The sequence below is a fragment of the Anolis sagrei genome, chromosome X, assembly GCF_037176765.1.
Source record: "Anolis sagrei isolate rAnoSag1 chromosome X, rAnoSag1.mat, whole genome shotgun sequence".
Classification (NCBI taxonomy): domain Eukaryota; kingdom Metazoa; phylum Chordata; class Lepidosauria; order Squamata; family Dactyloidae; genus Anolis; species Anolis sagrei.
This window is the reverse complement of record NC_090034.1, coordinates 107,788,137-107,813,771: the sequence shown is the minus strand read 5'-3', so window position 1 is coordinate 107,813,771 and position 25,635 is coordinate 107,788,137. Positions and strand designations below refer to the sequence as shown.

Genomic DNA, 25,635 nt, shown 5'->3' with positions numbered 1-25,635 from the left:
ATTAGGAAGGTGGAGAACCACTGGTCTAGACCATGGAGAGGAATGATCGGGATCACTGTCCAACTCGACATTGACATATATAATGTGTTGGGTGCTTGCAGCTGAGGGGCCACCACCAAAAAGGCCCTGTCTCTTGTCCCCATCAGCCACGCTTACAAGGATGGTGGGATCGAGTGCAGGGCCTCTCCCGATGATCGAAGTGTGGCTGATGGGGACAAGAGTACAAGGCCTTTTCGGTGGTGGCCCCTCAGCTGCAAGCACCCAACTCATTATATATGTCAGTGTCGAGTTGGACAGCGACCCCTATCATCCCTCTCCATGGTCTAGACTGACTAGGGCAGGCATGGGCAAACTTTGGCCCTCCTTCCAGGTGTTTTGGACTTCAACTCCCACCATTCCTATCAGCCGGTAGTTGAAGTCCAAAACACCTGGAAGGAATGCCGAAGTTTGCCCGTGCCTGCCCTAGTCAATCTAGACCAGTGGTTCTCCACCTTCCTAATGCCACGACCCCTTAATACGCTTCCCCATGTTATGGTGACCCCCAACCATAAAATTAGTTTCGTTGCTACTTCTTAATTGTCATTTTGCTGCTGTTATGAATAGCAATGTAAACATCTGATATTCAGGATGTATTTTATTCACTGGACCAAATTTGGCACAAATACCCAATACACCCAAATTTGAATACTGGTGGGATTGGGGGAGGGTGTTGATTTTGTCCTGTGGGAGTTGTAGTTGCTGGGATTTATAGTTTACCTACAATCAAAGAGCATTCTGAACTCCAATGATGGAATTGAATCAAACTTGGCACACAGAACATCCATGACCAACAGAAACTCCTGGAAGGGTTTGGTGGGCATTGACCTTGAGTTTGGGGGTTGTAGTTCACCTACATCCAGAGAGCACTATAGACTCAAACAATGATGGATCTGGACCAAACTTGACATGAATTCTCAATATGCCCAAAGGTAAACACTGGGGGAGTTTGGGGGAAAATAGACCTTGACATTTGGGAGTTGTAATTGCTGGGATTTATAGTTCACCTACAATCAAGGAGCATTCTGAACCCTACCAATGATTAAATTGAGCCAAACTTCCCCCATAGAACCCCCATAACCAACAGAAAATACTGTGTTTTCTGGTGGTCTTTGGTGACCCCTCTGACACCCCCTCGCGACCCCTCCAGGGGTCCCGACCCCCAGGTTGAGAAACACTGGTCTAGACCATGGAGTGGGATGATAGGGGTCGCTGTCCAATTCGACACCGACAAATATAATGGGTTGGGCGTTTGCAGATGAGGGGCCACCACCGAAAAGGCCTTGTACTCTTGTGTGTGTGTGTGTGTGTGTGTGTGTGTGTGTATGTGTGTGTATATATATATATATATATATATATATATATATATATATATATATAATGGGTCCATCCATATTTGGGCAAGCCTGTTGGGACTTGCAGTCTGATTACAGTTTTCCAACCTGAGCCAGGCGAAGGAGGCAAGCCCTCTTGCTCACCTGTGTGCAAACCCACACCTCTGGGCCTCCTCCCAGGTCAAAGAGCACTGCTTCTTCCTCTTCTTCCTCCTCCTCCTCCCTCTGGGCCTGACTTCAGGGAAACCTCCCCATGTTGTCTTCTCCCCGTTTACCATAAAGCAAAACCGCCTTCTTCTTGCTTCGGGGCCAAAGCCAAGCCGCAGCAAAAAGGGAAGGGCTGGCGGAGGGAGGGAAGGAAGGAAGGAACGAAGAAGACAAGCGAGGGCTTCTCGTAAGACCTAAAGTTGACCTCGGCTTCCTGTCTCAGCCTCCCCACTTCTCTCCCCACCCCCCCCAAAAAAGGCTCTGATGTGATGACTTCCTTCCAGGACCGTGAGAGAGCGGTGTACCCAAAGAGAGAGACGCATGCAAAGGGTGGCCAAGCACTGCAAAACACACCTTGGGTTTTTTCCCTGGGAAATCCCTCTCCGGGTGGCAAGTTCCTCTGGGTGGCACCTGAGCACTGGAAATGCCCCAGTTGACAAGACCGGGATTAGAATAGGAGAACTGGGAAAGAGGTGGAGAAACTGGGAAGGTGGGATGGAAGAATTGGTAGGCAGGAGGACTGGGCGTGAAATGGAAGAACCAGACTGAGAGGCAGCCGCTCAAAAAGCCAATGGGACTTTGGCCTGCTGTTGGGAATCAGTGTCTCGTGATGCTCAGGATCATGATGCTCTTGATCAGTGTTTCTCAACCTGGGGGTCGGGACCCCTGGGGGGGTCGCGAGGGGGTTTCAGAGGGGTCACTGAAGACCATCAGGAAACACATATTTCTGATGGTCTTTGAAAGCCCTTTGGCATAATTGTTTGGGTTCACATTGCTCTCCGGATCCCTAAATCACTGTCAATTCATCCCAAATCCCTCCATTATTTTCCATTGATTATGGGAGTTCTGTGTGAGAAGTTTGGCATAATTCTATCATTGGTGGGGTTCAGAAGGCTCTTTGATTGTAGGTGAACTATAAATTACAGCAACCACAACTCCCAAATGTCAAGGTATATTTTCCCCAAGCTCCACCAGTGTTCACATTTGGGCATATTGAGTATTCATGTCAAGTTTGGTCCAGATCCATCATTGCTTGAATCCACAGTGCTCTCTGGATGTAGGTGAACTACAACTCCCAAACTCAAGGTCAATGCCCACCACACCCTTTCAGTATTTTCTGTTGGCCATGGGACTTCTGTGTGCCAAGTTTGGCTCAATTCCATCGTTAGTGGAGTTCAGATTGCTCTTTGATTGTAGGTGAACTATAAATCCCAGTAACCACAACTCCCAAACTCAAGGTCAATGCCCACCACACCCTTTCAGTATTTTCTGTTGGCCATGGGACTTCTGTGTACCAAGTTTGGCTCAATTCCATCGTTAGTGGAGTTCAGTTTGCTCTTTGATTGTAGGTGAACTATAAATCCCAGTAACCACAACTCCCAAATGTCAAGGTCTATTTTTCCCAAGCAATATTCAGATTTGGGCATATTGAGTATTCATGCCAAGTTGGTCCAGATCTATAATTGTTAGAGTCCACAGTGCTCTCTGGATGTAGGTGAACTACAACTCCCAAATGACAAAATGACTCCCCCTTCCCCGATCCCACCAGTATTCAAATTTGGGCATATTGGGTATTTGTGTCAAATTTGGTCCAATGAATGAAAATACATCCTACATATCAGGTATTTACATGACGATTCATGTTGGGAGCAAAATGACAGTTATGAAGTAGCAACGAAAATAATGTTACGGTTGGGGGTCACCACAACATGAAGAACTGTACTAAGGGGTCATGATATTAAGAAGGTTGAGAACCACTGCTCTTGATGGTGGGACATGATGAGAGAAATGATGGTGCTGAGGTGCAAGATGGAGATGGTTTGGTCAATGATTTTCAGGCAGACCATGACAAAGAGGCCCCAGTGCAAAGGGCAGTTTCTCATGAGAATATTCCTGCTGGGCTTAAGGATGATGGTTTACTCCCTCTTTCTGTGAGCTCTCAAGATTTGGGTTTGGAAAACAATCTGACACCTGGAAATTCTGGGAGTCACTCTGGACCGTGCTCTGACCTACAAGAAGCACTGGGAGTGAGATGGGAGAACTGGCAGTGAGATGGGAGAACTGGGAGAGAAATGGGAGAACTGGGAAAGAGATGGGAGAACTGGGAGTGAGATGGGAGAACTGGGAGTGAGATGGGAGAAGAGATGGGAGAACTGGGATAGAACTGGGATAGAACTGGGATAGAACTGGGATAGAACTGGGAGAGATGGGAGAACTGGGAAAGAAATGAGAGAACTAGGAGTGAGATGTGACAACTGGGAGTGAGATGGGAGCACTGAGAGTGAGATGAGAGAACTGGGAGAGAGATGGGAGAACTGGGAGAAAAATGGGAGAACTGGGAGAAAAATGGGAGAACTGGGAGAGAGATGGGAGAACTGGGAGTGAGATGGGAGAACTGGGAGTGAGATGGGAGAACTGGGAAAGAGATGGGAGAACTGGGAAAGAGATGGGAGAACTGGGAGTGAGATGGGAGAACTGGGAGTGAGATGGGAGAAGAGATGGGAGAACTGGGATAGAACTGGGATAGAACTGGGATAGAACTGGGATAGAACTGGGAGAGATGGGAGAACTGGGAAAGAAATGAGAGAACTAGGAGTGAGATGTGACAACTGGGAGTGAGATGGGAGCACTGAGAGTGAGATGAGAGAACTGGGAGAGAGATGGGAGAACTGGGAGAAAAATGGGAGAACTGGGAGAAAAATGGGAGAACTGGGAGAGAGATGGGAGAACTGGGAGTGAGATGGGAGAACTGGGAGTGAGATGGGAGAACTGGGAAAGAGATGGGAGAACTGGGAGTGAGATGGGAGAACTGGGAGAGAGATGGGAGAACTGGGAAAGAGATGGGAGAACTGGGAAAGAGATGGGAGAACTGGGAGAGAGATGGGAGAACTGGGAGTGAGCTGGGAGAACTGGAATGGGTGGCACTGGAGAACTGGGAGTGAGAAGGGAAAAGTGGGGTGTGTGACTGTGGGCTGAGATGGAAGAACTGGGAAGGTGGAATGGGAGAAATAGGGGAACTGGGACAGGTGCGATGGGAGACCCGGGGAAGCAGAATGGGACAACTGGACAGGACAACTGGGAAGGTGGAATGGGAGAACTGGGATGGGTGGAATTATGAACTGGGAAGACTGGGACGGAAGATCTGGGCGTGAAGATGGGAGAACTGGGGAACTGGGGTGGATGGATGTGACCCATATCCTGACATTCCCCAACTTTTGGTACTTCCATTCCCTGTTGACAAAATTGCAACTTGGGATCAATTGGGTGCAAAATTCAAAACAGGGTTGTTGTCTGTGGTTGTTGCTTGCCCAGAGGCCCATTTGGACTATGCAATTGCAGCACTGGGAGAACTGGGAGGAGACGGGGCAGTTGCAAAGCAGGCCAGCACCTTCCCACTCCTCTAGCCCAGCACCTCCCAGTTCCCCAAATGGGACTGCGCTTCCCCACTTCCCTTTGCACCTTTCCAAGAAAAGAGAGGGCAAAGGTGCCAAGGCTGGTGACATCACAGGGGAGGCAGGCTGTGTGCGTGCATGCGTGTGTATGTGCATGTGGTTCCTGCTGCGTGCCAAGGGAGGGGCCGGTCTCCAGTGCGTTGGAGGAGGAGGAGACGGGGATTCCCCTGGCCTTGGCTCAGGGTTGAAAACCGGCCAGACCTGCTTGCTTCCAAGGGAAGGGCTCTGCCTGCCAAATCTTCCACCCAAACACTCCCGGAAAAAGAGGCACCCAGGCACAAAAATATCACCTCCAAGCCCTTCTTGCGTGCCGCCGCTCTTTGGGCATGAACCCTTGCAAAAGACGGGGAACAAACAAACCACACATTGAACACAGTCGGTCCAACTTAACTATCTGAACGTATCTCTCCTTATGAACTATCTAGGACATTGAGATCTTTGCGTTTGGTGGGGACGAAAGACATGGCCTTCTCAGTGTTGGCCCCTTGACTGTGCAACGCCCTGCCTTTGGATATAAGGTTGGCCCCCTCCCTCCTGACTTTTCGAAGGCCCTGCTCTCGGTCCTACCTTCCTTGCAGATGCGTTTGGCGGGGACGAGAGACAGGGCCTTCTCAGTGGTGGCCCCTTGACCGTGGACCGCCCTGCCTTGGGATATAAGATTGGACCCCTCCTTCTTGACATTTCGAAGGCCCTGCTCTCGGTCCTACCTTCCTTGCAGATGCATTTGGCGGGGATGAGAGACACAGCCTTCTCAATGGTGGCTCCTTGACCATGGAACGCCCTGCCTTGGGATATAAGATTGGCCCCCTCCCTCCTGAGGAGTTTTCGAAAGCCCTGCTCTTGGTCCCACCTTCCTTGCAGATGCGTTTGGCGGGGACGAGAGATGGGGCCTTCTCAGTGGTGGCCCCTTGAGTGTGGAACTCCCTGCTTAGGGATATAAGATTGGCCCCCTCCTGACTTTTCAAAGGCCCTGCTCTCGGTCCTACCTTCCTTGCAGATGCGTTTGGCGGGGACGAGAGGCAGGGCCTTCTCAGTGGTGGCCCCTTGACTGTGGAACGCCCTGCCTTGGGGGATATAACATTGGCCCCCTCCCTCCTGACTTTTCGAAGGCCCTGCTCTCGGTCCTACCTTCCTTGCAGATGCGTTTGGCGGGGACGAGAGGCAGGGCCTTCTCAGTGGTGGCCCCTTGACTGTGGAACGCCCTGCCTTGGGGGATATAACATTGGCCCCCTCCCTCCTGACTTTTCGAAGGCCCTGCTCTCGGTCCTACCCTCCTTGCAGATGCATTTGGCAGGGACGAGAGACACAGCCTTCTCAGTGGTGGCTCCTTGATCGTGGACCGCCCTGCCTTGGGATATAAGATTGGACCCCTCCTTCTTGACATTTCGAAGGCCCTGCTCTCGGTCCTACCTTCCTTGCAGATGCGTTTGGTGGGGACGAGAGACAGGGCCTTCTCAGTGGTGGCCCCTTGACTGTGGAACGCACTGCCTTGGGATATAAGATTGGCCCCCTCCCTCCTGAGGAGTTTTCGAAGGCCCTGCTCTTGGTCCTACCTTCCTTGCAGATGCGTTTGGCGGGGACGAGAGACGGGGCCTTCTCAGTGGTGGCCCCTTGACTGTGGAATGCCCTGCCTTGGGATATAAGACTGGCCCCCTCCCTCCTGAGGAGTTTTCGAAGGCCCTACTCTCGGTCCTACCTTCCTTGCAGATGCGTTTGGCAGGGACGAGAGACAGGGCCTTTTCAGTGGTGGTCCCTTGATGCCGTGGTATGGGCAAAAAGATGAAAGTGGTGTTTGTGGAAAACGTACAAGCAGACCTAATATGTAAAGTGCTTTGGAGGACAAAGTGCTATGGGATCATTATTCCGGGAAGGCACACTGGAACAGCCACGTCTTCAAACTCCTCCTAAAGACTGCCAGAGTTGGGGCTTGCCTGATGTCCTTAAGGAGTGAGTTCCAGAGTCGAGGGGCCACCACCGAAAAGGCCCTCTCTCTCGTCCCCACCAATCGCGCTTGTGATGCAGGTGGGATCGAGAGCAGGGCCACTCCAGGTGATCGAAGAGATTGTGTGGGTTCGTATACAGAAATGCGGTCACGCAGGTAGGCGGGTCCCAAACCGTTCAGGGCTTTGTAGGTGAGAACCTGCACCTTGAATTGGAACCGGAAAATGAACGACAGCCAATGGAGTTCCTTGAACAGGAGGGTTGGCCGCTCCCTGTAAGTCGCACCGGTTAACAACCTGGCTGCTGCCCGTTGGACCAGTTGGAATTTCCGAGCCGTTTTCAAGGGCAGCCCCACGTAGAGTGCATCGCAGTAATCCAGTCTAGAGGTGACTAAGGCGTGGACCACCTTGGCCACATCCACCTTCCCAATACTCCTGACCTCACGATCGTGGGAAAAAAATATGGATCGTCGATGTTGCAATCCCAGGTGACAGCAGGATTGCAGAGAAACAACTGGAAAAGCTGTAGAGTCTCGCTTATCCAACATAGATGGGCCAGTAGAACACTGGATAAGCAAAAATGTTGGATAATAAGGAGACCTCAAGTGACCTCAACTTGCTTTCTGAGGCTGAGAGAGTGGGACTCTTGGCCTAGTGGGTTTACACAATAACAACAACAACAACACAGTAGAGTCTCGCTTATCCAACATAAACAAGCTGGAAGAACACTGGATAAGCAAAAATGTTGGATAATAAGGCGACCTCAAGTGACCCCCACTTGTTTTCTGAGGCCGAGAGAGTGGAACTCCTGGACCAGTGGGTTTCCACAACAACAACAACAACAACACAGTAGAGTCTCGCTTATCCAACATAGATTGGCCAGTAGAACACTGGATAAGCAAAAATGTTGGATAATAAGGCGACCTCAAGTGACCCCCACTTGTTTTCTGAGGCCGAGTGAGTGGGACTCTTAGCCCAGTGGGTTTCTACAACAACAACAACAACAATACAGTAGAGTCTCACTTATCCAACATAGATCGGCCAGTAGAACATTGGATAAGCAAAAATATTGGATAATAAGGAGACTTGAAGTGACCCCAACTTGTTTCCTGAGGTCGAGAGAGTGGGACTCCTGGCACAGTGGGTTTCCACAACAACATCAACAACAACAACAACACAGTAGAGTCTTGTTCATCCAACATAGATGGGCCAGTAGCATATTGGATAAGCAAAAATGTTGGATAATAAGTCGACCTCAAGTGACCCCAACTTGTTTTCTGAGGCCGGGACAGTGAGACTCTTGAGTTTCCACAACAACAACACAGTAGAGTCTTGCTTATCCAACATAGATTGGCCAGTGGAATATTGGATAAGCAAAAATGTTGGATAATAAGAAGACCTGAAGTGACCCCAACTTGTTTTCTGAGGCCGAGAGAGTGGGACTCTTGGCCCAGTCGGTTTCCACAACAACATCAACAACAACAACACAGTAAAGTCTCGCTTATCCAACATAAACAGGCTGGCAGAACATTGAATAAGCAAAAATGTTGGATAATAAGGCGACCTGAAATGACCCCAACTTGTTTCCTGAGGTCAAGAGAGTGGGACTCCTGGCACAGTGGGTTTCCACAACAACAACAACACAGTAGAGTCTCGTTTATCCAACATAGATGGGCCAGTAGAACATTGGATAAGCAAAAATGTTGGATAATAAGGTGAGATTAAGGTGAACCCTATTAAATTACGTTATGATTTTACAAATTAAGCACCAAAACATCATGTTTTACAACAAATTGACGTGGTAATGTTATGTAGTAATTACTGTATTTATGAATTTAGCACCAAAACATTGCAATGTATTGAAACAGCTGTGGATCCGGGCAGGAGGCAGGCTGCATTAGATAATACAGAACATTGGATGAGCAAAGGTTGGATAAGTGAGACTCTACAGTAACGACAACAACAACAACAACAACAACAGACCAATACAGCCATGATCTTCAGCACTGACATCAGCATGGAGTTTGGATAATACAGAACGTTGGATGAGTGAAGGCTGGATAAGTGAGACTCTACTGTAACAACAACAACAACTGACCAACACAGCCATGATTTTCAGCACTGACATCAGCATGGAGTTTGGATAATACAGAATGTTGGATGAGCGAAGGTTGGATAAGTGAGACTCTACTGCAACAACAACAACAACAACAACAACAACAACAACAGACCAGCACAGCCATAATCTTCAGCACTGACATCCATATGGAGTTTGGATAATACAGAATGTTGGATGAGCGAAGGTTGGATAAGTGAGACTCTGCTGTAACAACAACAACTGACCAACACAGTCATAATCTTCAGCACTGACATCAGCATGGAGTTTGGATAATACAGAACGTTGGATGAGTGAAGGTTGGATAAGTGAGACTCTACTATAACAACAACAACAACAGACCAACACAGCCATGATTTTCAGCACTAACATCCATATGGAGTTTGGATAATACAGAATGTTGGATGAGCGAAGGTTGGATAAGTGAGACTCTACTGCAACAACAACAACAACAACAACAACAACAGACCAGCACAGCCATAATCTTCAGCATTGACATCCATATGGAGTTTGGATAATACAGAATGTTGGATGAGCGAACGTTGGATAAGTGAGACTCTACTGTAACAACAACAACAACAACAGACCAACACAGCCATGATCTTCAGCACTGACATCAGCATGGAGTTTGAATAATACAGAACGTTGGATGAGTGAAGGTTGGATAAGTGAGACTCTACTGTAACGACAACACCAACAACAGACCAACACAGCCATGGTCTTCAGCACTGACATCCATATGGAGTTTGGATAATACAGAATGTTGGATGAGTGAAGGTTGGATAAGTGAGACTCTACCGTAACAACAACAACAACAACAACAACAACAACAACAACAGACAGACAGACACAGCCATGATCTTCAGCATTGACATCAGCATGGATTTTGAATAATACAGAAATTGGATGAGTGAAGGTTGGATAAAAGAGACTCTACTGCAACAACAACAACAGAAAAAAACCAACAACAGACCAACACAGTCATAATCTTCAGCATGGAATTTGGATAATACAGAACGTTGGGTGATTGAAGGTTGGATAAGAGAGACTCTGCTGTAACAACAACAACAACAACAACAACAGACCAACACAGCCATGATCTTGAGCACTGACATCAGCATGGAGTTTGGATAATACAGAACGTTGGATGAGCAAAGGTTGGATAAGTGAGACTCGACTGTAACAACAACAACAACAACAACAACAACTGACCAACACAGCCATGATCTTCAGCACTGACATCAGCATGGAGTTTGGATAATACAGAACATTGCATGAGCGAAGGTTGGATAAGAGGGACTCTGCTGTAACAACAACAATTGACCAACACAGCCATAATCTTCAGCATTGACATCCATATGGAGTTTGGATAAGAGAGAATGATGGATGAGCGAAGTTTGGATAAGAGGGACTGTACTGTAACAACAACAACAACAACATGGTGGAGTCTCACTTATCCAACATAAACAGGCTGGCAGAACATTGAATAAGCAAAAATGTTGGATAATAAGGCGACCTAAAGTGACCCCAACTTGTTTCTGGAGGCCGAGAGAGTGGGACTCCTGGCACAGTGGGTTTCCACAACAACAACAACAACACAGTAGAGTCTCGCTTATCCAACATAAACAGGCTGGCAGAACATTGAATAAGCAAAAATGTTGGATAATAAGGCGACCTAAAGTGACCCCAACTTGTTTCTGGAGGCCGAGAGAGTGGGACTCCTGCCACAGTGGGTTTCCACAACAACAACAACAACACAGTAGAGTCTCGCTTATCCAACATAAACAGGCTGGCAGAACATTGAATAAGCAAAAATGTTGGATAATAAGGCGACCTGAAGTGACCCCAACTTGTTTCTGGAGGCCGAGAGAGTGGGACTCCTGGCACAGTGGGTTTCCACAACAACAACAACAACAACACAGTAGAGTCTCACTTATCCAACATAAACAGGCTGGCAGAACATTGAATAAGCAAAAATGTTGGATAATAAGGCGACCTGAAGTGACCCCAACTTGTTTCCTGAGGCCAAAAGAGTGAGACTCCTGGCCCAGTGGGTTTCCACAACAATAACAACAACAACAACAACAACAACACAGTAGAGTCTCACTTATCCAACATACACAGGCTGTCAGAACATTGGTTAAGTAAAAATGTTTGATAGTAAGGCGACCTGAAGTGACCCCAACTTGTTTCCTGAGACCGAGAGAGTGGGACTCTTGGCCCAGTGGGTTTCCACAACAATAACAACAACAACAACAACAACAACACAGTAGAGTCTCACTTATCCAACATACACAGGCTGTCAGAACATTGGTTAAGTAAAAATGTTTGATAGTAAGGCGACCTGAAGTGACCCCAACTTGTTTCCTGAGACCGAGAGAGTGGGACTCCTGGCACAGTGGGTTTCCACAACGACAACGTCAACACAGTAGAGTCATCCAACATAGATGGACCAGTGGAACCAGTGAAAGGACCTGAGGCCAGGAATTGTGGGAGCTGGAATCCAAAACACCTGTAGATCCCAAGTATGCCCATGCCTGGTCTAGAAGATGGAGCTCCTTTTTGGACGACTACAACTCTTACATCCTTCCATCATTGTGGGGACGATGGGAGTTGTGATATGCAAAAACGGGAACGCTGTTTTGCATGTGGTTCAATGGCTTCCAAAGCCACCAGACTTGGTTTTTCTGAAACCGTTGCCATTTCCAAAAGCCCCAAAGAGGAGAACTGGGGCTTGTGACCCAAAAACCTGAAATTCCCCAAGTCTGGGAGACCGAGAAAAAAGCAGGAAGTCGCTTTGCAAAGGCTTTGCTAAGTTCCTTCTTGAAAGAATGAATAATTTTAGTAATTTCATTCCCAGATGACCAATTTGCAACTTGGAAACAATTTGGTGCAAAATCCAAACAGGGTTGCTTTATGCAGTTGTTGCTTATTGTCTGCTGGACTGTTCGCACTATGCAATCATAGAATCAAAGAGTTGGAAGAGACCTCCTGGGCCATCCAGTCCAACCCCATTCTGCCAAGAAGCAGGAATATTGCATTCAAATCACCCCTGACAGGTGGCCATGCAGCCTTTGTTTAAAAGCTTCCAAAGAAGGAGCCTCCACCACACTCCGGGGCAGAGAGTTCCACTGCTGAACAGCTCTCACAGTCAGGAAGTTCTTCCTAATGTTCAGATGGAATCTCCTCTCTTGTAGTTTGAAGCCATTGTTCCATTGTGTCCTAGTCTCCAGGAAGCTCCCTCCCTCCTCCCTGTGGCTTCCTCTCACATATTTATACATGGCTCTCATCATGTCTCCTCTCAGCCTTCTCTTCTTCAGGCTAAACATGCCCAGATCCTTAAGCCGCTCCTCATAGGGATTGTTCTCCAGACCCTTGATCATTTTAGTCGCCCTCCTCTGGACACATTCCAGCTTGTCAATAGCTCTCTTGAATTGTGGTGCCCAGAATTGGACACAATAATCCAGGTAAAGTGGTCTAACCAGAGCAGAATAGCATTACTTCCCTGGATCTAGACACTAGGCTCCTATTGATGCAGGCCAAAATCCCATTGGCTTTTTTGGCCGCCACATCACATTCCTGGCTCATGTTTACCTTCCTGTCCACGAGGACTCCAAGATCTTTTTCACACGTCCTGCTCTCGGGCCAGGCCTCATCGTCCCCCATTCTGTCTCTTTGCATTTCGTTTTTCCTGCCAAAGTGGAGTATCTTGCATTTGTCCCTGTTGAACTTCATTTTGTTAGTTTTGGCCCATCATCTCTCTAATCTGTCAGTGCTAAAGACCTTGGCCTGCACTTAAAAACAATCAGCACTGACAAAATTGCCACCTGCCAGCTGCAGAAGGTCACCTTGCTGGGATCTGCATGTATTATTCATGGATACATCAATCACACAGTCCTATACACTTGGAAGGGTTCGACATAGAATCCTATACAAAAGCCAACAGAGTGACCTTGTTTGCTATGGACTAATCCTGTTGTGTATCAAATAATAATGATAATATGCCAAGGATTTCAAGCCGGCGGTGAAAGCACCATCCAGGTGACCCTCCAGCTTTGCAGAATTAACTTCACAGATTGAGTTAATATGCCTAATAATTTATCTCTAGGAACAAATTAGACGCAACTGTATGGTAAACATCTGTCCGGCCTAGAGATTCCTAAGGAGAGGACAACTAAAACCTTTTTATTTGGGCAGGCTATTAAAGACGAAGGTGTTTAAGATCTAGTGCCTTAACTGTTTTGATGGATTGTAACTGTGATTTTTTTAGTGCTGTTTGTGTTTAATTCTATATTAGTGTTTGCATTTTTGTATACTAATGTCTTTATATATAAATAATAATAATAATAATAATAATAATAATAATAATAATAAGCCGCTGGGTGAGATCATCCGGAGTTTCGGGGTGCGGTGTCATCTGTATGCAGATGATGTCCAACTCTGTCACTCCTTCCCACCTGCTACTAAGGAGGCTGTCGAGGTCCTGAACCGGTGCCTGGCCGCTGTAACGGTCTGGATGAGGGCGAACAAACTGAAACTAAATCCAGACAAGACAGAGGTACTCCTGGTCAGTCGCAAGGCCGAACGGGGTATAGGGTTACAGCCTGTGCTGGACGGGGTCGCACTCCCCTTGAAGGCGCAGGTTCGCAGCTTGGGTGTGACTCTGGACTCATCGTTGAGCCTGGACCCCCAGGTTTCAGCGGTGACCAGAGGAGCATTTGCACAGCTCAGGCTCGTGCGCCAGCTGCGCCCGTATCTCGGGAAGTCTGACTTGGCCACGGTGGTACACGCTCTTGTCACATCCCGCCTGGACTACTGCAACGCTCTCTACGTGGGGCTGCCCTTGAAGACGGCCCGGAAGCTTCAGCTGGTTCAGCGCGCGGCAGCCATGTTACTAACTGGAGCGGGTGGCAGGGAGCACACAACGCCCTTGTTGTCCCAGCTCCACTGGCTGCCGATTTGCTACCGGACCCAATTCAAGGTGCTGGTTTTGGCCTACAAAGCCCTAAACAGTTCCGGCCCAAAATACCTTTCTGTCCGCATCTTGGCCTACGAGCCCACGAGGACCTTGAGATCGTCTGGGGAGGCCCTTCTCTCGATCCCGTCTGCCTCACAGGCACGGCTGGCGGGGACGAGGGAGAGGGCCTTCTCGGTGGTGGCCCCCCGGCTGTGGAACACTCTCCCTGCACACATCAGACAGGCGCCTTCCCTCATGTCCTTTCGAAAAAGCCTTAAGACATGGCTGTTCGAGAGGGCATTTAATTAAGTGCTAAACAATACGGTAATGAGAACTGGAATGGAACAAGGAATATGAGACTGGCTATGATTCCACTAAGGAAGCGGATGTTTAGTGTAGTCTGTAATTGTTGTATAGTTTATATGTTGTTGAAACTGGCTTTTTTGTAATTGTCTTTTATGTGTACTGTACACCGCCATGAGTCGCCCTTATGGGCTGAGAATGGCGGTTAATAAGTGCATCAAATAAATAAATAAATAAATAATAAAGCACACAAAGGATCCGTACAAGAAAACTGTACTGATCCAGAGCTGATAGCTGTTGTTGTTGTTGTTACTGCTGCAGCAGCAAGAAAATCGCATAGACGGACTACAAACAGAGGCACAACTCTGTGGCCCAAATGATTCACTGGAATTTATGTCACAAGGACCACCTGCCAGCAGTAAAGAATTGGTGGGATCATAAACCTGCAAAGGTTGTGGAAAATGAACATGCAAAAATCCTGTGGGACTTTCGAAACCAGACTGACAAAGTTTTGGAACACAACACGCCAGACATCACGATTAGCAGAGCACCTGATGAACCAACCTGGACACAGCATATTATTTGAGAACACAGAAATGCTGGACCACTCTCAGACTGCACAGAGAAGCCATTGAAATCCAAAAGTTTGTGGACAATTTCAACAGAAAGGAGGAAACGATGAAAATAAACAAAATCTGGCTACCAGTATTAAAAAACTCAGCAAAACAACAGAAAGGAAACAATCTGGGTCATCTAATCACCTATCAACAAAAGATTGCCCCAGGCACTGCCAGGCCACACAAAACAACTATCAGGCCATCAAATGCTAATCAAGGTGGTCAGTTGAAACATTCCCACCTAGCTCCAACACACAAGAGTCCTTTGTCCCACCCTGGGCATTCCACAGATATATAAACCCTTTTTCCTACTTCCAACAGACCTCACTACCTCTGAGGATGCTTGCCATAGATGCAGGCGAAACGTCAGGAGAGAATGCCTCTAGAACATGGCCATATAGCCCAAAAAAACCTACAACAACCCAGTGATTCCAGCCGTGAAAGCCTTCGACAATACAGAGGCACAACTCTGTGGCCCAAATGAGTCACTGGAACTTATGTCACAAGGACCACCTGCCAGGTGTCAAGAACTGGTAAAAGGATCATCAACCTGCAAAGGGAGAGGAAAACAAACACACAAAAATCCTGTGGGACTTTTGAATCCACACTAACCAAGTTTTGGAGCACCATACACCTCACTATTGTGGAGAAGAAAAAAGTCTGGATTATTGATGTCGCCATACCGGGTGGCAGCTGCATTGAGGAAAAACAACAGGAAAAACTCAGCCGCTATCAAGACCTCAAAATCGAACTGCAAAGGCTCTGATGGCAGAAACCAGTCCAGGTGGTCCCAGTGGTCCCAGTGGTCATTGGTACACTGGGTGCCATGCCAAAAGATCTCAGCCAGCATTTGGAAACAATACACATGGACAAAATCACGATCTGTCAACTGCAAAAGGCCACCTGACTTGGATCTGCGCACATCATTCGGAAATACATCACACAGTCCTAGACACTTGGGAAGGGTTTGACTTGTGATTTTGTGATACGAAATCCAGCAGAGAGATCTCGTTTGCTGTGACATACGGTGCTGTTGTGTCAGTAAAGTAATTTAAATAAATAAATAAGTATAATAATAATAATAATAATAATAATAAAGCACACAAAGAGTCAGTACAAGGAAACCGCACTCCTAACCAGAGCTGACAGTTGGCACAGCAAAGCTTTGCATGGGCAGTTCCTTGACAAAATGGAAGGAAAAGTTGACAAGGAGAAGACCTGGTTCTGGCTCACGAATGGAACCCTGAAGAAGGAGACAGAAGAAGGCCTGGTTCTTGCAGCCCAGAACAAATGCCATTAAGGCCAAATCGAAAAATCAGCGGATGACCCAAAATGCAGACTGTGGAAGGAAGCGGATGAAACCATGGACCATCTCCTCAGCTGCTGAAAGAAAATTGCACAGACGGACTACAAACAAAGACACAACTCTGTGGCCCAGATGATTCACTGGAACTTATGTCATAAGGATCACCTGCCAGCAGTAAATAATAATAATAATAATAATAATAATAATAATAATAATAATAATAATAGGGTGGGTCAAAAAGTAAGGCCTCCATGGCTCTGACCTTTTTTTCCTTCCCAGCTACTGGAGTATCTGTGCATGATATGGTAGAGGGGACAAGGGACAGGGCCTTCTCGGTGGTGGCCCCTCAACTCTGGAACTCTCTCCCACTGGAGATCAGAACCGCCCCCTCCATTCTGTCGTTCAGAAAACGGGTGAAAACCTGGCTAGGGGGTTTGGCTTTCGAAGAGTGAATCAATATTTCTGTGATCGGATAGATGACGATGAATGACGGACAACGAATTCACTATGACGACTGACCATTGTTATGATGTGATTGCATTTTGCTGTTATAACGTTTTAATTGAATTATGTTGTATGATGTTTTTAATGATTGTTTTGTGGTTTTATTGTTGGAAACCGGCCCGAGTCCCCCGATAGAAGGGAGAAGACCGCTATACGAAATTGCTAAATAAATAAATAAATAAATAAATATACGGGATGTAATAATAATAATACCTTTCTGTTCCTGATTACTGGGGAAAGAGAGTCAAGATTAGCTAAAGAAGGCACTAAATCATTCATATAGAAGTTAAAAGGAGTGGGGAGGAGGGCAGAAAGCACCCCTGTTTTACTCCCTGTATTTAGCTCTCCCATAACAATGTTGGCAACAACAACAACAAACGAAACTCTCCTGTTCCCAATATGGATCTCTCCCCCTGTTAATGTCCCCCGTGTTTCTTACGTGTCGCCATCTTCGTCCTGCTTGGTGGCTGTCGCGATGTCCAGCGCCAACTGGGCCTCGACGGAGCAGAGCAAGGAGTAGGGCGTAGGGACCCCCAGGAATGGGTGGGGAGGGGTCACCGAGTGCAAAATGGGGGTCAGCTCCGGACCGAGGAAGGAGCCGGACAAACCTGCAGGACGAGGAGAGAAGGTCGTGAACACAAGTGTGCAAGAGACGCCTCCCAAATGGAAAGCCTTGGGATGGTCAACTGCAGCCAGTGTATTTATGGCTACCCGTATTTCCTTGATTCTAATGTGCCACTGAATCTTAATGCGCGCCCCTTTTCAAAACCCTGGAACTCAAAAATATGTATTCGCTGCCGAATGTAGTGCGCAGTCGCAACTGACTTTTCGTAATGAGCCCACGAGGACTTTGAGATCATCCGGGGAGGCCCTGCTCTCGATCCCGCCTGCCTCACAGGCACGCCTGGCGGGGACGAGAGATAGGGCCTTCTCGGTGGTGGCGCCTCGGCTGTGGAACACCCTTCCCGTGGACATCAGATTGGCCCCTTCCCTGATGACATTCCGCAGGAAATTAAAGACGTGGCTGTTCGAGAAGGCGTTCGAACAAGAAATGCAATAATTGGTAATGACGACAGGAATGGAACAACGGAATATGATACTGGATTGTGGTTTAACGATGAGACGATGCCAATGGCTTTTTGTATTATTGATATTGATATTGTTGATGTTGTTGATGACGATGCTTTTGTTATTGCCGGATTGATTTTAGATTGTGTCTTGTAATTTGCACCCTGTCCTCTCTATGTTGTACACCGCTGTGAGTCGCCCCCGGGCTGAGAATAGTAAATAAATAAATAAATAATTTGGACACTGCAGTTGCCGCCTGCTTAGAACCCCTTCACTGAAAACAAAGCTTCCAATGATGGGAAGGGGTTCATCTATGCCAGGCATGGGCAAACTTCGGCCCTCCCTCCAGATGTTTTGGACTTCAACTCCCACAATTCAACTTCAATTTGCTCGTCTTCATCTAGGCCATCATAGCAGAAAAGTGTATTCAGACTGCAAGTCCCAAGAGTCCCAGGTGGACTGCAATTCCCATTGTCCTGGACCACTGGCCATTGTCTCCAGGTACTGCTAGAACCTGACAATGTGTCATGTTTCAAGTGTCCAGTTGGATTGCAACCCCTCTCATCCCTCATCATGGCTAGGTTGGTCATTTTGATTTGCCCAGTTGGATTGTAACCCCTCTCATTCCCCCGGTCAATTTGGTGTGTCCAGTTGGATTGCAACCCCACTCATCCCCCGTCAAGGCTGGGCTGGTCATTTTGGTGTGTCCAGTTGTATTGCAATCCCACTCAGCCCCCATCTGGACTGGGTTGGTCAGTTTGGTGTGTCCACTTGGATTGCAACCCCTCTCATCCCCCATCAGGGCTGGGCTGGTCAGTTTAGTGTGTCCAGTTGGATTGCAACCCCTCATTCCCCCGGTCAATTTGGTGTGTCCAGTTGGATTGCAACCCATCTCATTCTCCAGGTCAATTTGGTGTGTCCAGTTGGATTGCAACCCTACTAATCCCCCATCAAGGTTAGGCTGGTCAGTTTGGTGTGTCCAGTTGGATTGCAACCCCTCTCATTTCCCCGGTCAATTTGGTGTGTCCAGATGGATTGCAACCCTACTCATCCCCCATCTGGACTGGGTTGGTCGGTTTGGTGTGTCCAGTTGGACTGCAACTCTACTCATCTCCCATCAGGGCTGGTCAATTTGGTGTGTCTAGATGGATTGCAACCCCTCTCACCCCCCAACAGGACTGGGCTGGTCATTTTGGTGTGTCCAGTTGGATTGCAACCCCTCTCATTCCCCCGGTCAATTTGGTGTGTCCAGTTGGATTGCAACCCCTCTCATCCCCCAACAGGGCTGGTCTGGTCAGTTTGGTGTGTCCAGTTGGATTGCAACCCCTCTCATCCCCCATCAGGGCTTGACCTCCCCTTCCTCCTATCTATCACTATCCTGGAGATCTCCTTGGACTGGGCAACCTCAATCCCCCCCCCCCCGCCCCCAGGATCCCGTCCAGGGGCTGCAGGGGAAAGAGGGAGGGGGGGGCAGTCCTTACCGGGGAAGTAGGCGTGGGGGAGGCGCGGGTAGGGGAGGGGCAGGAAGGGCCCCCCGAGCCCGTGGGCGCCGTGTGCGGCCCACCGCCCTCCCGGGGCCTCCTCCTCCCTCTTGGGCACCTGCCCGGCGGGGGGTCCGCGCGCCTCCTCGCCCTGGGGCCCCCCTTGGGCGTAGCGCCGCTTCCGGAGGGGCAGGCAGGTCTGGGCTTTGGGGGGGCCCTTCTCTTCCTCCTCCTCCTCCTTCTGGGGCCCCTCTCCTCCTCCTCCGCTCTTCCTCCAAGTCCTCAAGTCCACCGGCAGCTCTCCGGCCATCGGATCCCCAAACTCCGGGGTGGGCTGCGGGGTCCCCGAAAGTCCTTTTCCCCCCGAAGGTTGAGACACCCCTCTTCTTCCTCCCTCTTGCTTCCTGGACTGGCGTGGGTTCCTAGGAAGGGAGTTCCGCCCGGCGGCTCCACCCGCGCCTGCCTCGCCAACTCATCCTCTTCGCTTTCTCTTTCATGCCGCTTCCGTGTCCGTTTCGAGCGAAGAAGGACACGGCAAGCCACGCAGGTGGGAGAACACCCCCTCCAGAAACCCACGCAGGTCCCGAGTGGGTCGGGCCAGAAAGGGAAGCAAACAAGAAAGAGAGAGAGAGAGAGGCAGCCGGCGGGACTTCCCCGACTTCTCAGCTGAAGCCGCGGTACTTTCACAGCCACTTCCCTTCCACGGAGGAGGGGGGGTGGCTCCTCCCCCTTCTAGTAGCCCCTCCCCTTTGAGTTCCACCCTCCTTTTCCTCGGGGGAGTCCCGCGTCCGTGCTTCCTCCCCAGTCCAGGCAACCCTTCGCCAACTGGGCCAAAGTGAGCTCTGTTTTGCGCACAAGTCTAGGGCGCGTTTGCTTTTACGCACAGGCTTTTGCGGTCTCCCTCCCCCCAGCCCTTTTCGGTCTTTTCCCGGAGCCCCCTTTGTACATCCTGGAAAGGAGGAAGGGGAGAGGAAGGGGAACCCCACCCCCGCCCCACCCCCAAGTCGAAGGGGAAGAGGGAGCTTCCTTCTTTCCTCCCCAAAGAAAAGAAAGAGGGAAGCCTTTCTTTACGCACTGGCTTTTACGCACGGCAAGAGTGTCCCCATCGCCGCCTTGTTTCGGTCTTTTCCTGGACCTTCCCCACTTCTTTTTGGGGGGGAGAGGGAGGAGAAGGAAGAGGAAGGGACCCCCCTTTTTTCCGCCCCATCGAAAAGGAAGAGGCGCGTCCCTCTTTTCCTTCCCAAACTGTGCCAAATGCGCTCTGTTTTTACGCACGGGCGAAGGAGCCTTGGTTGGTTGACATGCGAGGAAAAACACCCCTTCTTTTCCCTCTCCCCCCCCCCAATCTGAAGAGGAGGAAGTGAAAGAGGAAGAGGAAAAGGAGGAGGAAGGGGATCCCCCTCTGCACACACCTCCCACCCCCATCGAAGCGGAGGAAAGCACTTCCTTCTTCTTCCCTCGCCAACTGTGCCAAATGCGCCTTTGCTTTTACGCACAGACAAAAGCACCCCAGTTTGGGGTCGTTTTCCTGGACACCCCCCCCCCATATCCGGGAAGGAGAGGAAGAGGAACCCCTCTTCTGCCCCGCCCCCAAGTCGAAGAGGAGGGGGCGTCTTCCTCTTATGATGACGACGATGATGATGTTTGTTTACACCCGGCTTTTGCTCTCCACAAAGGAGACTTCGCCCCCTTCTACACTGCCAAGCAACTCCAAGGATCAAAGCAGATAATCCACATTTGAACTGGATTATAGGAGTCTAAGCTGCCATAAACTGACCTTGAAGGAGCTGGGGGTGGTGACGGCCGACAGGGAGCTCTGGCGTGGGCTGGTCCATAAGGTCACGACGAGTCGGAGACGACTGAACGAATGAACAACAACAAACTGCCATATAGAATCATAGAATCCTAGAATCAAAGAATCCTAGAGTTGGAAGAGACCTCCTGGGCCATCATCCTGTCCAACCCCATTCTGCCAAGAAGCAGGAACATTGCATTCAAATCACACCTGACAGATGGCCATCTCAGCCTTCTCTTCTTCAGGCTAAACATGCCCAGCTCTTTAAGCCGCTCCTCATAGGGCTTGTTCTCCAGACCCTTGATCTGCTCCCTCTTCCCTATGACTTCCTCTCACATATTTATACATGGCTCTCATCATATCTCCTCTCAGCCTTCTCTTCTTCAGCCTAAACATGCCCAGCTCTTTAAGCCGCTCCTCATAGGGATTGTTCTCCAGACCCTTGATCTGCTCCCTCTTCCCTATGACTTCCTCTCACATATTTATACATGGCTCTCATCATATCTCCTCTCAGCCTTCTCTTCTTCAGGCTAAACATGCCCAGCTCCTTAAACCGCTCCTCATAGGGCTTGTTCTCCAGACCCTTGATCTGCTCCCTCCTCCCAGTGGCTTCCTGTCACGTATTTATACATGGCTCTCATCATGTCTCCTCTCAGCCTTCTCTTCTTCAGGCTAAACATGCCCAGCTCCTTAAGCCACTCCTCATAGGGCTTGTTCTCCAGACCCTTGATCATTTTAGTCGCCCTCCTCTGGACACATTCCAGCTTGTCAATATCTCTCTTGAATTGTGGTGCCCAGAATTGGGCACAATATTCCAGGTAAAATGGTCTATAATCAGGACTGGAACTTGGACTCTGGATTTTGGATTCTGATTTTAACAGGCGTGTTTGTAATCAATTGTTTAATTACTGTTCTTAACATTTTAATGTATTGCTGATTAACAGAACTCACAAACCACTGGACAAATTGGCACCAAAATAGGACACAAGACACCTAACAACCCAATGTATGTCCTTCACTCAAAAAAGATTGATTTTATCATTTGGGAGTTGTAGTTGCTGGGATTTATAGTTCACCTACAATCAAAGAGCATTCTGAACCCCACCAACGATGGAATTCAACCAAACTTGGCATACAGTTCTCCCAAGACCAACAGAAAATACTGGAAGGATTTGGTGGGCACTGTCCTTTGGTTTTGGAGTTGTAGTTCACCTACATCCAGTGGACTTAAACAAGGATGGATCTGGATTAAACTTTACACGAATACTCAATATGCCCAAATGTGAACACTGGTGAAGTTTGGGGAAAATAGAATCTTGACATTTGGGAGTTGTAGTTGCTGGGATTTGTAGTTCACCTACAATCACAGAGCATTCTGAACCCCACCAAGGATGGAAATGAACCAAACTTGGGACACAGAACTCTCATGTCCAACAGAAAACACTGGAAGGGTTTGGTTGGCATTGGACTTGAGTTTGGAAGTTGTGGTCACCTACATCCAGTGGACTCAAACAATGATGGATCTGGACCTAACTCTACACTAAGATTCAATATGCCCAAATGTGAACACTGGCGGAGTTTGAGGAAAATAGAATCTTGACATTTGGGAGTTGTAGTTGCTGGGATTTATAGTTCACCTACAATCACAGAGCATTCTGAACCCCACTAATGATGGAATTGGGCCAGACCTCCCACACAGAACCCCCATGTGGGCCACAGCAATGTGTGGCAGGGGACGGCTAGTAAATAAATAAAAGCAGATAGAAGATGGCTCGGAAGCTCCAACTAGTCCAACGCTCGGCAGCCATGATTCTAACAGGAGCGGAGCGCAGGGAGCACACAACCCCCCTGTTGCGCCAACTCCACTGGCTACCAATTTGCTACCGGGCTTGATTCAAAGTGCTGGCGTTGACCTTTAAAGCCCTAAACGGTTCCGGCCCAAGATACCTATCTGACCGCATCTCTGCCTATGAACCCACCAGGACTTTGAGATCTTCCGGGGAGGCCCTGCTCTCGATCCCGCCTGCCTCACAGGCACGGCTGGCGGGGACGAGAGATAGGGCCTTCTTGGTGGTGGCTCCTCGGCTGTGGAACGCCCTTCCCGTGGACATCAGACTGGCTCCTTCCCTGATGATATTCCGCAGGAAACTAAAGACTTGGCTGTTCAAGAAGGCGTTCGAACAAGAAGTGCAATGAAGGTAATGAACATAGGATTGGAACAATGGATGACGGATCTGGATCATGTTTTTAGTGATGAGATGCTAGCGAATGGCTATTGGTGTTAATTGTATATTGTTGTTAATTGTATACTTTTCTATAATATGTTATGATGTTAACTGTTTTTTATAACGTGTTTTGGTAGCATTGAATTTCTGCTGTTCTTGTTGTTAACCGCTGCGAGTCGCCTTCCCGGCGGATGTCAGGTGGTGCAATACCGGCTAGGCAGTGTAATTTCTCCAGTGGTGTAGGGCGCAGGCACCCCGTGATCATGCAGCATGTCTCATTAAGAGCCACATCCACTGTTTTAGTGCGGTGAGATGTGTTCCACACTGGGCATGCATACTCAGCAGCAGAGTAGCATAGCGCAAGGGCAGATGTCTTCACTGTGTCTGGTTGTGATCCCCAGGTTGTGCCAGTCAGCTTTCCTATGATGTTATTTCTAGCGCCCACTTTTTGCTTGATGTTCAGGCAGTGCTTCTTGTAGTTCAGAGCACGGTCCAGAGTGACTCCCAGGGATTTGGGTGCGCTGCAATGCTCCAGTGGGATTCCTTCCCAGGTCATCTTCAGAGCTCGGGGTGCTTATGTGTTCTTGAGATGAAAGGCACATGTCTGTTTTAGATGGATTAGGGATCAGCTGGTTTTCCCTGTAATAGGCAGTAAGAGCACCTAGAGCTTGGGAGAGCTTCTGTTCAACCATCTCAAAGCTCCCTGCTTGAGCAGTAATGGCACGATCATCAGCATAGATGAAAGGGCTGAGAACAGCGGTATACAAATAAAGTAAATAAATAAAAAATAATAATCCGGATTTTATATGGCAGGGACGCCTCTTTTTTCCGCATCTCCAGAGTTGCATCTTCTCCACTGCTGAAGGAAGGCAGCTTGGCACCATCTGCACTGACCCTGGCTGAATGGGAAGGCAGCTTTGGGAGTTGTAGTGTTGACAAAAGTCTCTCTCACCAAACTACAACTCTCAATATTCCATAGCAGGAAGAGGAGCTCTTCTGGGTTGGGTTTCCTTGCTTGGCACAGAAGCAGCAGAACTCCAGAGAAGGAGGAAGCTGGCAAGATGGAGTCTGGCAGGAAGGACGCAGGGTGACGTTTGCAGGACGGCAAGGGGGGAGGAGGGGGAGGAGGGGGAAAAAGTGGGATTCCCCCAGAACTCGCCCAAAGGGCAAACGAGGTCACGGGGGAGAAGGGGGAAGCGCGCCCACTGGTGGTCTATGCAGGCAATGGCAGCAGGTTGAGCATTTTTTTATTTATCGTGCCAAGGGTACAGTTGTGATGTATTGGAGAAAACACAAAGTAGTGGTGACCCCCAAACATAATATTATTTTGTTGCTACTTCATAACTGTCATGAATCATCATGTAAATATCTGATCTGCAGGATGTATTTTCCTTCACTGGACCAAATTTGGCAGAAATACTATCCAATACTCCCAAATTTGAATACTGGTAGGGTTGGAGGGAGATTGATTTTGTCATTTGGGAGTTGTAGTTGCTGGAATTTATAGTTCACCTACGATCAAAGAGCATTCTGAGCTCCACCAACGATGGAATTGAACCAAACTTGGCACACAGTTCTCCCATGACCAACAGAAAACACTGGAAGGGTTTGGTGGGCATTGACCTTGAGTTTGGGAGTTGTAGTTCACCTGCAGCCAGAGAGCACTGTGGGCTCAAACAATGATGAATCTGGACCAAACTTGGCACAAATATTCAATATGCCAAAATGTGAACACTGGTGGAGTTTGGGAAAAACAGACCTTGATATTTAGGAGTTGTGGTTGCTGAGATTTATAGTTCACCTACAATCAAAGAGCATTCTGAACTCCACCAATGATGGAATTGAACCAAACTTGGCAAACACAACTCCATGACCAACAAAAAACACTGGAAGTGTTTGGTGGGCATTGACCTTGAGTTTGGGAGTTGTAGTTCACCTGCAGCCAGAGAGCACTGTGGGCTCAAACAATGATGAATCTGGACCAAACTTGGCACAAATATTCAATATGCCAAAATGTGAACACTGGTGGAGTTTGGGAAAAACAGACCTTGATATTTAGGAGTTGTGGTTGCTGAGATTTATAGTTCACCTACAATCAAAGAGCATTCTGAACTCCACCAATGATGGAATTGAACCAAACTTGGCAAACACAACTCCATGACCAACAAAAAACACTGGAAGTGTTTGGTGGGCATTGACCTTGAGTTTGGGAGTTGTAGTTCACCTCCATCCAGAGAGCTCGGTGGAGTCAAACAATGATGGATCTGGACCAAACTTGGCAAACACAACTCCAT

The 25,635-nt window shown here is 48.5% G+C and overlaps 1 protein-coding gene across 1 annotated transcript in view; it reads right to left on the bottom strand.

The window, feature by feature from the left end:
- The window catches only part of LOC132780441 (B-cell lymphoma 3 protein), a 50,055-nt gene extending 30,036 nt beyond the window's left edge, over nt 1–20,019 (bottom strand). Inside the window, exons 1-2 of the mRNA XM_067461159.1 lie at nt 19,322–20,019; nt 17,212–17,380 (exon numbers count right to left, since the gene is read on the bottom strand). Of these exons, the coding sequence (XP_067317260.1) occupies nt 17,212–17,380; nt 19,322–19,631 (479 nt within the window). The 5' untranslated portion in view covers nt 19,632–20,019. The remainder of the gene's footprint in view (nt 1–17,211; nt 17,381–19,321) is intronic.
- Nucleotides 20,020–25,635: the final 5,616 nt, after the last annotated feature.